Raw genomic sequence first — 15,313 nt, 5'->3', positions numbered from 1 at the left:
CAGCTATAAAGTTATGATGTCATGTTAGGGGTGTAGATGTCTACACTTGCTTGAATGACACCAGTGGAATACACAGTCGTTCAAAATGGGAGAGTTACTGCTACTTTACTGCCTTGCTTAAAATTTTAGTTAACATGTTTGTTTTTCATTTAGAGCACAGGTGTCAAACTCCAGGCCCGGGGGCCAGATACGGCCCGCCACATCATTTTATGTGGCCCGCAAAGTCAAATTGTGCATCAAATTCGTGTGTCATTACTGGAATTGCAAATTGTCTTTGATTTTAATATCTTTTTTTTTTTAATATTTGTCCAGTTTTTACTCGTATGATTTGAAAATGAGTTATTTGTCCGTTTGTTTTGTAGCTTTTACTGTATATAATATGAGGTATAATGGCCCTCCGAAAGAAGCTATGACTACAATGCGGGTCAAAATTGAGCAATGCGACCACAGGAGGGGAAGGGGCGAGTACACAGAGACACTAACAGAAACCATGACAACATACACATAATAGAATAACCGGGGACGAGCCGTGACCGCTTTTCCCCACGGGTACTGGAGCCTTTCCCGGCAGTCATCGGGCAGTAGGAGGGGGACACCCTGAACAGGTTGCCAGCCAATCGCAGGGCACACAAACACTTGGCACAACTTATAGAAACAGAAATCCTAAATAGATTGTCATGGAGCGCTTTCAAAAATGGATTTGCTCAGGCGATACAATTTTTTAAAATAAAGTTTGCAGGTTTTATTCCAGTTCTTTGAAATCACACCAAACTCTCCTTGAGAAAGATAGTGAAGGTCCCAGTCAGGACTAATTTCATATCATTAGTGTGTAAATAAGTTGTTACCGTTTATTGCTGTTATGTTCCCGTGTTGGACCATTCGTTTACTTCTGTGTCTTGTGTTTTTCCAGTCTCCATGGTGTTCAGTGGTAGGCGGTGTCTCCAACGCCTCACCTAGGGGGTATACTACTAAGGAAGCTCAAAATAGCCAGGCTTTTTTTGCATGACAAAACCTGAAAACACGATCAGAGTTAAGTGGTACTGTGATGCCGGTTAGCAACTGGCTTTTTTAACCCAGGTGCTCATCCGCTCATGTAAACGGGCGCATTTCTAGTGTCATTTCACGTACCATTCAATAGAATACGGTGCAAAACCAAAGTTTAACATTTATTTTCTACAGCATTTTAATCATTATTTCAACATCATTTCAATTATCTGATTTTGTTTAGACACAATTTGATTCATCACCTCATTGCTATTCATTCTTCACACAGATGCTGGAAACAGAAATGTAATTTATTCCAATTGCAGGCGAGCGACAGATCAGGATTTTACGGCACTGTGCGTTGGCATGCATGGACAAATGTGGCCGACTTCAGGCAGACGTTGACATTGACACAAGAAAGTCCAAATCAAAAACGAATCAAAGTCCACATCAAAAACTAAATCAAAGGCCATGACGCCCCCTCTCCAAGAAAATTAATCAAAACAAAAAAGACAAGATCCACTGTAATGTCCACAAATCGGAACACCATTTCAATCGAGATTAAGAGGACAGCTCTTTTACAGCCGATTTAATCTAAATATGAGAACACAACCTGCAAGTGACCAGTTTAGCACAAGTTACCATGGTGAACTAGCCTGGTGAGAAGAGAGCCCACCTTCGTAACAGTTTAAAAGCTGGCTTTAGACTCAACACATTTGTGCGTTGTCTTTGCCGCAGAAACCTTTTCTCACAGTTGTGGTTGTTTTTATTTACCAGATCGTGTTGTTTTCATGCCTTTTTGTACTCCCTTGGCTCAATAAAGTTTTGTTTGGTTGCTTATCGCCTTGTCGTGTCTGGCTCAAGGCCTCCATTTCAGCACATTGTGCCAATCCTAACAATTGACTTACACAACAAACACAAAGTTCATTCATTGTGGTATTGAGAAAAGCATACAATATTTAACTTAGTCATGGAACTATTTGTCCAGTTTAATGGATTAGATGGCGTTCTTGAGAAATTACAGCAAATAAAGCACATTTGAAGCACATTTTGTCAGCTATATAGTAAAAGGCTACAATGTCAGTCAATGCACACATTTTAGGTTAAAAAAAAAAAATGTCAAAGACCAAAAATACCATGCAGCAAAATTTTAGCATAAAAATCACTCAAATTCAGTCAGGGATAAAAGTTACATACAGTCACTTACTAAATACAACTAGATACAGGGTCATCAGGTTGCAACCGGCATAAAACATTTCAACAATATTCAGTTATGCGAAGTAAATTTAAGTTGCTGTTGCTGTTGAATATTTTATATTTCTTGCATTAGAAGGGTATTTCATAACAATACAAATATTGACTGTAATTTGGATTTAACAGCACGTTGAGACTAATGCACAAATTCAATTTACATCAACACAGGGGGAACGATCTCCTTTCTGAAGTGAGAGCCACCTGTAAATATTTTGGCGGACTTAAATCTTCAGAGGTGTGCGGGAGGAAATTGTAGCTGCGCTGTCTTAGGGTGAGAATGTGGTGGTGGTGTCGGTGTCTAAGGCTGCAGAGCTTGTCCTCTTCCTATGGGTATACTTGAAGAGCATCTCCTGGCTTATGCAACCCAATTTCTTGAGTACCCTCAGAAGGTCATGGCGAAACTTCACACCGATAAAGGCATACACAAAGGGGTTGAGGGAGCACCTTAGAAAGGCTACGCACTGAGTGACGTCAATGGCGTACAGGACGTTGTTCTCATACGTGCAATGTGTAGTGCCTCCGTTGGCAATGAGAAGTGTGGACCAAAACAAGACCACGTTGTAGGGTAGCTGACAGACCACAAAGACAACAACCACAACGAGAATCACCTTTATAGCCTTATTCCGTTCAAAGTTTTGAGTCTTACAAAGGGTCTGGATGATTTTACTGTAACAGCAGCTCATGACCAAGAGGGGGAGGGAAAATGCGACAACAATCTGGCTTGTCTGGATGCTTATTCGAAGGGGGTCAGAAGTACTGGAGAAAGGTGTACAGGTGTCATTGATGACTGTGGTATATTTCATGTCTGGTATGGAGACAATCAGAGCTAGAAGCCAGACAATAACAGACGACACTTTGCTGAAAAGCACCGCTTGGGAGCGAAGGCGGTGAGCAGAAACAGCTTTGGCTATGGCAAAGTACCTGTCCACACTGATTAAACAGAGGAGGAACATGCTGCTATAAGAAGTCACCTTGTAAACAACATGCATGATCTTGCATATTGCTACGCCCAGCACCCAATTTGTCATGGAATTGGCTGCCCAAAAAGGAAGTGAAAATGCAAAGAGGAAATCAGCAAATGACAAGTTGAGCAGGTACACGTCTGTCATAGTCTTCAGGCGGTTAAAGTAGATGAACGTAAGGATGACCAAGAGGTTCCCTGCCAGTCCTGTGAAGCTGATGATGGAGTAGAAGGTTGGCATGAACCACTGGCGGAACTGACGGTTAGACACTTTTTCACAGAGCATAGGAATGCTACTATAATCAAAGTTATCAAAGATGATATCCATGTCGTCAGTCACATTCTCTTCTTGTTGACATAAACAAGGCTGCAATCAAAACATATTACATGGTTAAAATAAATTTATATAATGTTATTGAACACACATTTTTGTAATAAGGAGAATTACTGTTGTTAGGAAGCGACTAACAGTTCAGGGATGATTAATTCTCCAGCAGTGATCCCCAAAGTGTGGTGCGCGGACTACAACTGGTACGCGGGCCCTCTCTAATAGTACCCATCTTAGCAATGAACACATGAAATCATTGGATCTCGATGACCATCATGACTATGAGGTTACACGCGCCCCAAACAAAAATGAAGTGTGAAATGATTGGTGTTATTTTTTTTTTTTGTTTTGTTTGGCATGTGTCTTACCTTAAAAATAATCGACCATATGAGGAAAAGGGGAAGGAACATCTGAACGTCTGAAAACATAAAGTGTACATTTTTACTATTAATTTCATTAATGATCAACAGGGATTCTATCATGCATCTTTCCCCACTCTGCTCAATTTACTGAAAAGATTAGAACACGACTTACATTTCATTTATTTTATGAGAAGATTCACTTGCCATAATATGTTATTTAATTCAATCAGCCTTTCCTGTAGTGTAGTCACGTTTATTGGTGAGCATACTATGTTGTTCACCTCATTAAAGCTAACTAACCTGTTATACTTGTTTTCAGAGCCTGCGAATTCCGTCAGGTATTTGTGCATTGTCCATTTTTTTTTATAATAATCTGATTAACATAATCCAAATAAAGACCATTCTTGGTAAAAATGTGACATTGAAGACACTTTAAATTAGTCAGAAATAAGTTGCATTGTCATTTAGAAAAGCTTTTGAGATAATTTTTACCTATCCTTTTAATAGGTTCTACTTTTTAAACTGGGATTTTTGTCAGTGGAGCAATAGACAGATGCTTGTAGTACCGTTTAAAATTAAATGAAACATGATTTACCTTTTGATAACTAGTTTTAGATAAATGGATTTTGGTTTTCCATATCACAATATTCTCAGATAGTAAATAAATAAAACATTTGAAGAAAAAAAAAAGTTTTTTTTTAGCTATGCCTGTCAACCTTTGGAAATCTGACATTTTTGTCTGGAAATAAATACTATATATAAGATCAACAACATTTTCTGAACATCCTATATATTCTTAACTTCCCTATATGATGGAAGTTCACAAAAATAACATGTACCATATAACATAGTAATATAGAATAATAAAGAATTGAGTTACTCACAGCTTGACATGTTGACAGAGAGCAGGCGGTAAAGACACTAAAGAACCGCTTTTTATACATGACGTGGTTTCCTTTGGCAAAACAAAAAAAAAAAACCAGAACTGAACTGAAATTTAAATCACTGAAACCTTGTTTGCACCACATGTATCTTGGCATGCACATGTATCGTGGCATGCAAAAAAAATAAACCACAGCCCTTTACTAAATAGGTATTATCTACATTTTATGTCAAACTGATCAACAACAGCAAAATAGAGTGAGAAGAACTGCTATCTTTTGGGGTAGAGTTATAATGAGTACAGAAACTATTAATAGGGAACCAAACAAAGATGGAGCACAGGTTAAATATTGTTTTAAGTAAGTTCAAGTATGATGCAAATTAGTCACGGGTTACTGACATTGTGCATCTTAACGCGGTGGTTTGTATTAAAAGAAAAACTGTCTTTCTGCACAGAAAGGAAGGCAAATCAAATCTGCAAATCTACCCAATGACCTACTATAACCTGTAACTGTGGTTGTTTTTTTTTGTCTTACACGTCTTCCTACACTTTACGCCGTGCTAACCACAAGGTACAAAACACAAACGGTGCAATACACTTTGACATTAATCCAAATCAAAAGTCTACCACTTCACAATAAGTAGTCAAGTAAAGATCATCTGATCTCACCTTTTTAAACATGCACGCATAATACGCATTAGGCACCAAAGTTGCAAAATTGCACCGAGCAAAATTTACAGTTTACCCGGCTGACATTATTGGCTTGAGCTCACTGCTACCTTCAACAGGATATACACAGAGTACAATATGGGTTGATAGATTCTAATAACGTGTATCAGATCCAGATGTAGGCTACAAAATTGGAAATGACAAACTTGTTTCGATGTGGACTCCTTATGTTTTTTAGTCTACAACAATAATTTGCTCCAGCGAGTGTGGCAAGTGTATGCTTCCTCACATTACACTCCACTGGGTGGTCCACACACAGGCCTACTGTATGGCAGTCAGCACAGGAACTCAAAACAAACTGCTTTGATCTTTACCCACTTCCTCATGACAAAGTAAAGCAGGGAAAATAAAATATTGTTATTGTCTGCCCCACTAAGAATGATCTGTACTAGTCAAAAAGAGGAGGAAGAAATTGGATTAAGAGAGGCTTTTTTTCTTTTTCAGCTTCACAATAACACAACAAATTGGATTTTTCTCTTGGAATCATTTTATCTTCTCATAGGGTGATAGACCATTTGAAGTGTAACTATGCCGCCATTATACAGTAAATTTTGGGACAAACAGCATAACCCTGACACTCAAAATGTTAATTGAATGGCAATGACATGCTGCGTAAACCGTCACTTTGGCTACATTTTGTTTGGGCTAATGTATAATTATGCTTTCCACTTACTGGTTGTAAAACCTGGTTCCTCATTGTAGGACTCAGAAATGAATATTCTATTCCATTTGACAAGTGTTGCACTCCCACTGTTAGAGACTGCCCAACTGGAACCAAATGTTCATATTTAGGCTATACAGGAAAACACATGTAAAGTGTGATTGTGTGAGGTAATGTGATGACGACTCAAAGCACCCACAATTGACAGAGGTCGTAGATTATTTTGAAAAAAAAATGCAGTAATGATTTAAGAGTTGTCAGTGATTTCCCAAAGGTCCCCAAATCCTGGTACATCCCAGATGAGCATGCCAAAGTCTTGCTGAAGACCACTTGAATAAATGGCAGTCGTCTTGGGAAAATAAATGCCATAAATAAATATGCTTCATGAACTATTTTTTTTAGCCCTCACTGCTGAGGCTTAAAACATGACAAGTCAGTGTGCTTTCAGACTAAACAAGTAAAACAAAACAAAAATTAATTAAATCTGAATCTCCATTTGCCCATCAATAAACAACCGCGCCTAACAAGTTTCGATGTTTAGCCAACTCGTCTTATACCGGTGCTGTACAGTAGCTGGCTTTATCTATAAATGTTCCGGTGATGAGTAATCCCACTTTTGACACCATTCTCGCAATTACTATACCAAATAAAAGATAAAAAAAACACATTTTTAGAATAAAAAAGTTTATTGGCAGAAATGTGTACAAGAAAAACCATTTAAAATTGCATTTTCTGGACTGTTCATGCCATTGTATGACAACATGGATGAGGTATTCTTATCCAAGCAAACCTCATATGCAGTATGGACAATATCTCAGTAAGTTTAGATTTGAGCATGTTCTGGTCTCGACTTGACTGACAGCTACCAAACTTGAGAATACTTGTGAACATCTGATCATTGTACAGCACAGATGACTGAGTGATATATCTAAAACCTTTAGATGGACTAGGATAACAAAAATATAACAAATGAAGAACAAGCGCGATAGTTGGCATCACTATACTACTAGCGACCCCCCACACACATAAAAATACTCTCACAGTCACCATAACACCAATACTGGTAGTGAACAGTGTCTACTGCTAAGATCACACGAGGCCTAAGGGAAAAACTAAGTTATTCGGAATTGAAACATGCAAAAATAACAATTATACTACCAAACATTGTTACATACATAACACTTGATTCACATGAGGTTGTTTAACATGTTATAAGAGTTATGAAACTATATTTGCTTAAGTGGGCCTAGATCAGTTCTTTCTGTGGATTGGTTACTTTAGGCAGGCTCCTGTGGCACACACACTTTTCAAACAATGAATTTGCTGACTTCTGCTGCAAAGAGCATCTCTTATGCCTGCTTTCGGGGCGGTGAGGAGATAATAGATGGTTAACTTCATGAGCGTCCATCAGAGGAAAAAAGTGGTTCGATAGTTCCGACACAGGTGTGTGACTCAGTGGGTTGATCTTGCCCTGCTGGAAGCCTCAGATGGCTCACTGGTCAAAGCATCTTCTGTCTGAGCAGAAGTGGTTTCAGAACCTGTGTTACTGTCACTGGTTCCCTCCTCCATGGCTCCTTCGAGGACACTTTCCTTGTCCTCTGAAGCCCCCTCTTCGCTGCCGGGTTGTTCCTGAAGTTCCTCTGAAGCCTTCGGCTTCCCTGCAAAAGTGAAAGAGTGGGAAAAGAACATTAAAACAAAAACAGTGATAGAAAATAGGGCTTGTTCTGTGAGCCAGACATAATCATCTGACTGGTTACATGGCTCACCTGATGGATCTTTGGAGACAAACTCACTGTTCTCAGCTGCCTTATTGGCACTTTCACCGAGGGGATTTGGCTGTGATTTGCCATGTTTTTCTTCTTCTGTTGCTGCTGCAGGGCCACAAGTGGGAGCCTCTTTAGTTCCTCGGTCACCTGCATCTTTCTCCCGTTCGGCCATCCGTTTGCGGGCTGCCTCTTCTGCTGCGGAGATTTCTGCAGAAATTTTCTCCATATCCACTTCTACTTTCATACAGCAAAGCTGGAAGAAAAATAAGATACAGAATGAGTATCATTCAAAACATCTGGATTGTCAAAAACCTTTTACTCTTTGGAGGAGTCTCATGTTTTGATAATTCTAACGTTATCATGGAGAGTGAACATAAAAGGAGGCAAATGGCCCCACCTATTGTAAGCTGTTGATAATGCACCCACAAATGCAGCAATTCATTTTGGAGTAAACAATGTTAGATTACAGCTTTGTGACTGCCACATGTGGATAAAATTAACAGAAGCTTGTGGCTCGGGGCAGATGTAGCCTGGCACTTAACCAGAGCTCCTCACTGTACAGTTTATTAAACATGCAAAATGAGCTTGGCGTGGGAACGTTTCACCACTGTTTGATGTAAAAAGAGACCATACTCTTTTGAGCTCATTTGTGAACGAATCTGTGGCTTCAATGAATTTTCGTTTCTTATCCTGGTGGCGGTCTTCAATTTGAAGCAACTCTGCTTCCAGCTTTCTCTGTGGTAGCAGACAACCAGAGACAACCGTTACCAAATACTACCAACATTCTGGACCAACGTATTAAAGTCCAAAACGTGATCATACCTGGTGAACCATCAAAGACTGGACCTGACGCTTAAGGACTTGCATACGGGCAGTTGTGACTACAGAGCGCACATCAGGCACTACGCTCTCACTGAGAATCTCACTGATCAGACGGTGGTTGCGCTGGAAACGGGCTGCTGCAGAGTGCTTTATTGAAAATCCATCATCGTAATCTAGAAAAACATGAAAAAGCTGCATGTTAAGTACAGCCTCAAAAGTGTATTTTCAAAGCTGTGCAAACAATTGACTTAGCAACATATTAACGCAAAACTGACCTTCTACAACACAGGTGTCAAACTCGAGCCCCGTGTGTCCTTACTAGAATTGTAAATTGTCTTCACTTTTAATGAAAACCTTTTTTTTTTTTTTTTTTAATATTTGACCAATATGATATTCGTCTGATTTGAAAACGATTTTGTTTTGTGGCTTTTACTGTATATAATAACATGAGGTGCCCATACATTTATTTGGGTTGACAGTCATAATGGCCCTCCGAAAGAAGCTATGATTACAATGCGGCCCGCAACAAAAATGAGTTTGACACACCTGTTCTACAGCTATCTGATATGTTATGACATGTTCAGTGTTTCTTGAAATATGGTATGAAATTTAGTTGCCATAAAGCGTGCCTTTTTGGCAACCCAGAGAAAGTATATGAAAGTTAGCCATACTGAGCAGTTAAAAAGTTGGGGGAGAAAAAAATCCATGACAAACGCAGGCTATTTCAACTGTACCTTATGACGGTTAAGAAAAAAAAAAAAGTGTCCCAAACAGGGGTATACAAACACTAACACGGAATAATACAGCACTTTCAATGAACAGGTCGTTTTTATCTTTCCATCAACATAGCCAAACTGTCCTACACAAATGATCAAGGTTTAGTGAAAACAACAGGACAGTTGTGCCATCTTACGATACAATACATAATACAATACAAATGAAGCGCTTTACAAGACATATAGAACAATAAAATAATCATGAAAACTACTATTCCTACATAAGCCTTTCTGTTTGAAGGAGTGATCAGACATCCTGATCGGTGTGCACGATGCTAGCTTGAAATGATTTGATTGGTAGACATCTTTGCTATTAATTTAGCTAAAAGTATCTCATAGCCATGGCTTCTTTTTAGTACAACAATGCACTTATACATAACCTTCTATGATTTTTTCTTAAGTAAACACTACACAAATATAAAACTCACTCATTTATATCAAAAAACGGTACTTGGGTTGAAATCTTTTCAGACATCAAGTAATGAAGCACAATCAGAATGATGAGGAAAGCTAATTGTACGTGACCAACAATGTGGACATGAGATCTCTTTCGAGCCCTGGGGATTTTATGGCCTGACTTGTTACTTTCCAAGTGCTGTTATCTGTAATTTTCTTCAATTTCGTTATCTTCCACTGTCAGCATCTACACTCAGTGCAAGCATCATTTCCTTCACATGGGTGTAGCTCATGTTAACATATTCTTCTGGCGTGCGTGCGTGCGTTTAAAACAGGAACAAAAAGTGCATTTTGCAGAATATTGGCCACTCTGAAACAAATAACCAAAATGAAATCACTAAAAAAAAAAAAAAAAGTGGGAGCGGTGTCAGTGGAAAATACAAGAGAACAGTTTGTGTGGTCCCACTAAAATAATTGCCGCACTGTGTTGTAATGTGTGGTGGATTTCAAAGGAAGCTGAGTGAGTGGCCTTACCATCTGGATCCTCAGCGGGCTGAATACTCATGTATGGCTCGCCCTTATCCAGTCTAGACTGCCGCTGACGGCTCTCTTCTTCGAGTGCTGCCTCAGCACGACTTTTTGCATTGACGTAGGCCAGGTAAGCTGGCGAGTTGTGATAGGCCTTCATGCTTTCATTATATTCAATCTATGTTGGAGATGACAAGAATTACAAGGAGAAGGCAAGCAAGCACACACCAGCTAAAATCAAGATAAGAAAAGAGGTTATGCGGGATTGTTACGCAGGAAGCAATGAGGACTGGAGGGACCCGCAACTTCCGGAGACACGTCATTCTACACAAGCCCGATCAAATGTTTTTTTGTGATATAAAACGAGAGACCGAGACCATTTGCCCACTTATGACCTGCACAACACAACTGAAAGAAAAGCATTTCAGAAAGGGGAACAAGGAATAATGTGGTTGCAAATTGTGAACACCCTCTTATAACAGGTCGCGTTCAGAATTGAACAATCACATTCAAACTCGTGTTAAATGGGAGCCGACATCTGCCGCAGTTCCACTCATTAACCCCAAAGGTTGACATGTTCAGGCTTTTCTTGACATTTAGGAGACACATCCTACAGAACAATACAACTTTTTTTTACAACAGCTGCAGCTGTAATAAAACACTTCACATATAACATTGGGACAACCACAAAGATCGTGAAAACACAAAATAATATACGGTACTTGTACAATAACGCGGTCAGTCGCGAGCCAAATAAAAATTATTTTTAAAAACAAACATTTTGTAGTCCAGCTGAAATTTTTTAAATGGAATATGTAGGCCTTTGGCAAAATTATTTATTGTTAACTACAGTGAGATGTTCTTTCTACAGAACAATGACAGCAGCAATTGAATATGAAAATATAGTCGACCACTTGTTTTCCGCTTGTTCCCTCCCGCTACCTACGCAAGTAGAGTTGTATTGGCTGGCTTCAGCCTGTCGATCAACACCAGGTCATGTGACTGATATCCTAATTTCAATGTTAACATCTTGAATGTCGATTTCAGTACGGTAACAATTTATCATCCAGCCCTAAATTGCAAACACAACAAACCAAATGAACATGGAAGGAATTATAAAGTTTTAAATATCAGCCGGTGTTAGTTTAAAGTGTTCAGGTTTCTGCTAGAAGGCAAAAAAGATGTCGGGAACAGATTACTAGAATATCTGAACTTTTACGTGGGGAACATTGGATGTTTGCAGTTGTGTGTTGACTCCCATTTACCAGAGATTGAATATAAATTAGTTTCTCCAGTTATATCAGGATTTAATGTTGTGTAGCTACCATCCTTTTTTACTCCAGATGAGTTATGCAAGTGTTAGATCATATTTTATTGCGGTCATTTATATCACACACACAAAAAAGGATTTGAACATGGGTGTGTAGATGTTTTATATTCACTGTATCTCGTGGTCATCAGTCATGAAAGACCCACAAACATTCTTTGTAAAACAACCAACCTTCTCTGCTTCGTAGTCATTCAAATAATCCTGTTTCTCCTCATCAGTGAGGTCCCTCCACATGCCACCGATTATCTTCCCAATTTCCCATAGCTTCAGATCGGGATTGGAGGCTTTTACTTGATCCCAAACCTGGTGATGAGAACCAGACATGGGGTGGGATTGGGTTGGGTTGGAGGGGCTATAAGTGCTTATCTCTTTGCAGAGAGGTCACAAACCAGAGGAGGCCGTGTGCTTTAAGATCCATCTCCAAAGTTGATAAAAGACTGTCCTAAGTGTGTACTGGCTACATTTTAAAACACCTACCTTGATAAGCAACACTGACATTTCAAACTGTTTATATTTGACATACACAAAAATGGTTAAAGTGTTCCAATTGCGCACATGATGAATCAATGATGCAAAACAAAGATTTCACAAAGTGTACAGTACTTACTTTACGACTGTATCTCATATACGGCATCAGTGGCTTATCAGGAGGCTTGGGTGGCTTTGGTATATTTATTCCAGAGGAATTCTGACAAAAGAAAAGCACAAAACAGAGAGCTTATACAATATCTGGGAGTGATGGGAAAATGAAGCTTCATGAACCAGTTGTTGTATTCTTTGGCTCCTCTAGATGGCAATGTTGGTTTAAAGTGACGTTTTAAGAAATGGCAAGTCGTGGGCTTTTAGATTTTCGGTGAACAGAGTGCTATCTAGAGGTCTAAACACAACGGCGGGGTCATGAATCATCTTGAAGCTTTATTTGACCATCATTCATATCCGGAAACCATGCGAACTACATGACTATATTTGAGGGTATGCTGTGTAAAAAAAAAAAAAAAAAAAAAAAAAGGAAAAAAACGACTTGGAATTAAGCACAACTGTCACCAAAATTTATAATCGCTTTAAAAAAGTTCAGTACCACAATATGATAGAATAGAATCAGCTATACGTAAAAAATGAAAAAGCACTTGATTTGTCTGCTATGGGACATGACACCATTATCAGAGTTAGCCAAGCACAGCTTTCATGCAGTGACTGAATTACTGTTCAGCAGCCAAAATCATGCCAAGCAGCAAGTGAATAATTCCATGACAACAGGAATGGCATGGGTTACTTAACATGGCTGTCAGAAATGCAGCAATCCAAGGCAGGTGGCGTTTGAATAAACTGATGATAAGCCAGTCTGCACTATTATGAAGTCAGGACTCTGCAAAAGCAGTTTGGAATGCTGTGTTTCACACTGTCCTATGAATATTCTTTCAAGACAGAAGTTGCAACGCTTCACACAATATATTCAAACAAAGGTGAGTCAGGTGAATGGCTCCATTTTTGGGGATGCTCACAGGTTCTTGAGACAAGTGACAAATTTAATCAAGCCAACTTGCAGTGTAGTGTATTGAATTTACTGGAAACAAATAGATACACATCTTTAAATAGATGCGCATCTTTGTTTTTGCTATGACAATATTCATACCGTTACCCGACTGTTGCTGCTTTGGCTCCCTCCCAGTCTGTAGTTGTTGTAGGCCAGATGGCTGTAGGGGTTGTACCCCACAAATCCTGCTGTATTGGCCATTTGCTATTGGAAACAAATGGGACATACACAAAGGGGAAATGGCTTAAAGATAGGAAAGAAACCAGTAAAGATGAGTATATGAGAACAAACTAAATTGCAGGAGTACAGTTACCGAAGCGGGGAAATTTATGAATATATATATATAACTCAGATACCAAGTCATTATTTGAGGTTAAATACGTGCTATACTTACAGTTGTAGGTGCAGGGGGAGGGGGAGGAGCATAGGATGGCCTCTCTGAAAATTGAAAATAGGCCCAATGAAAAATACATGTATTTAAAAATTATAAGCGAAATTTATAATAATTTATTATAATAATTATAAGCATTTCAACTCGTCTGCTAGAAAAATGTATACTTACCGTGCAGCAAGGATTCCCACTTGATTATAATTACTTCACATTATTAACATGTTTCCCAAGCAGTTTTAAAAATCACACAAGATAAAAACATATCTTACTAGACATCGTGGCACTGATCCAGGTTTTGATCCGGGCCAGTCATCAATTCTATAAAACACATTTAGAAATACATTTAATTAAATGCGCATTGGCATATCTATAAGTTTTTCCTAACACTTGGAAGACGCTAGCTCTGAATGAGGGCTGGCTAATGAGTAAGACAATGTCGTGCCAGGCTGGGACTTTATGCAATAATTTCGTACCATAACAAGTAAGCTACTAACTTAATGATAGCACGCAGCGCAATGATAGTAATGAGGGAAACGATTCGTTCTTGCGGAGTACAAAATAACGTGCCAATGCTAAGCTAACAAGCAGGCAAGAAAGACAATAACAATAGATCGATAGCGTGCGAGCCCTCGAATCGAAAGACTGAGGTAAAACTTAAATCAGAGATCAGTAATTTACTAGTGGGGAATTGAAAGATATAAGATGTAGGGTGGTGATTTATAAGGGAATTTACAATGTAGGACAAATGCTCAGATAACAGAAGCTAGCAAATGCTTGGTGCTAGCATGCTGACTTAGCTTCACGAGTGTGCTAACTAGCTGCACCGACGTAATAGCGTCTTTGTAAGACAATCGAACGGTTTCTCGTCAGTTCTAATGATCCCGTTGAGGTGGGGGAAAACTCACCCTAAAAGCCGAGTCACCTCAATAGTATCATACGCTTTGACTCGAATGTTAACCGGCCAACTCGCGCAGAAGGCCCGGTTTCACACTAATACAAATGAAAGGCGTTTCGATGAATGAAGGCTTCTCGACCGCCGCCAATCGACGCACACCATAACCACACTTCACCCCGCCTCCCTCATTTTTTTTGCGTCGCTGCTTTCCGATGCAAGAATGTCTGATATTATATTATTAATTGCTGTTGAAAAAGACAGATATGAAACAATAAAGCAAATGATATGTATAAATGTATAAGCTTTGATTAGACTGGTTATATTTCGCAACAGAATACTGTGTGTGGAGCTGTAGGAGAAATCGATGTTTCTCTTTTCAATGCTCCAGTGTTGTTAGAGGTGACATGCTTTGCATTCTTGTTCACATTTTTGGAGCTGCTAAAGGTCTTTAGTTTTAATAGTGTGTTCCCTTAATATAAACAGCTGAAAGCTCTCCGGCTTTTGCCTATAGCTCTATCCGTTCAACCTGAATAAAATGTGTTTTACTTATGATAATTGGTTGTGTTGCCTTCTGGTACGTTGAGATCATTCAAAGATCAAAAGAGGTGTGGGGGTCTTAGAAAAAAATCAATCATTACTTAATAAAGTAATAACTTCTTATAATTTATAATAATCGATTATCCCCCAAGTGAAAGTATAATACACTGCATGAG

General features: G+C 39.0%; 2 protein-coding genes across 3 annotated transcripts; both read right to left on the bottom strand.

The window, feature by feature from the left end:
• Nucleotides 1–1,942: 1,942 nt before the first annotated feature.
• ccr7 (chemokine (C-C motif) receptor 7) lies at nt 1,943–4,866 on the bottom strand. Its single transcript, XM_061275339.1, has 3 exons — nt 4,774–4,866; nt 3,896–3,945; nt 1,943–3,566 (listed from the first exon to the last, which is right to left on the bottom strand). Exons 1-3 carry the CDS (start codon nt 4,781–4,783, stop codon nt 2,505–2,507), a joined length of 1,122 nt encoding a protein of 373 aa, XP_061131323.1. The 5' UTR covers nt 4,784–4,866; the 3' UTR covers nt 1,943–2,504.
• Nucleotides 4,867–6,829: 1,963 nt separating this feature from the next.
• Nucleotides 6,830–14,766, bottom strand: smarce1 (SWI/SNF related, matrix associated, actin dependent regulator of chromatin, subfamily e, member 1). Of its 2 annotated transcripts, none has more exons than XM_061274555.1 (11): nt 14,611–14,766; nt 13,975–14,023; nt 13,709–13,752; nt 13,414–13,518; nt 12,388–12,468; nt 11,952–12,083; nt 10,457–10,628; nt 8,751–8,923; nt 8,562–8,663; nt 7,929–8,181; nt 6,830–7,820 (listed from the first exon to the last, which is right to left on the bottom strand). In XM_061274555.1, the coding sequence occupies exons 2-11, from the start codon at nt 13,979–13,981 to the stop codon at nt 7,615–7,617; spliced, it is 1,275 nt and encodes a 424-aa protein (XP_061130539.1). In that variant the 5' UTR covers nt 13,982–14,023; nt 14,611–14,766; the 3' UTR covers nt 6,830–7,614. The 2 variants fall into 2 exon arrangements, with proteins under 2 accessions (XP_061130539.1, XP_061130540.1); XM_061274556.1 differs by having other exon boundaries at nt 13,420–13,518.
• Nucleotides 14,767–15,313: the final 547 nt, after the last annotated feature.

This window comes from Syngnathus typhle, linkage group LG3, assembly GCF_033458585.1.
Source record: "Syngnathus typhle isolate RoL2023-S1 ecotype Sweden linkage group LG3, RoL_Styp_1.0, whole genome shotgun sequence".
NCBI classification, from domain to species: Eukaryota; Metazoa; Chordata; class Actinopteri; order Syngnathiformes; family Syngnathidae; genus Syngnathus; species Syngnathus typhle.
The sequence above is the reverse complement of the archived record's forward strand: the minus strand, read 5'-3'. Positions and strand labels throughout refer to the sequence as shown.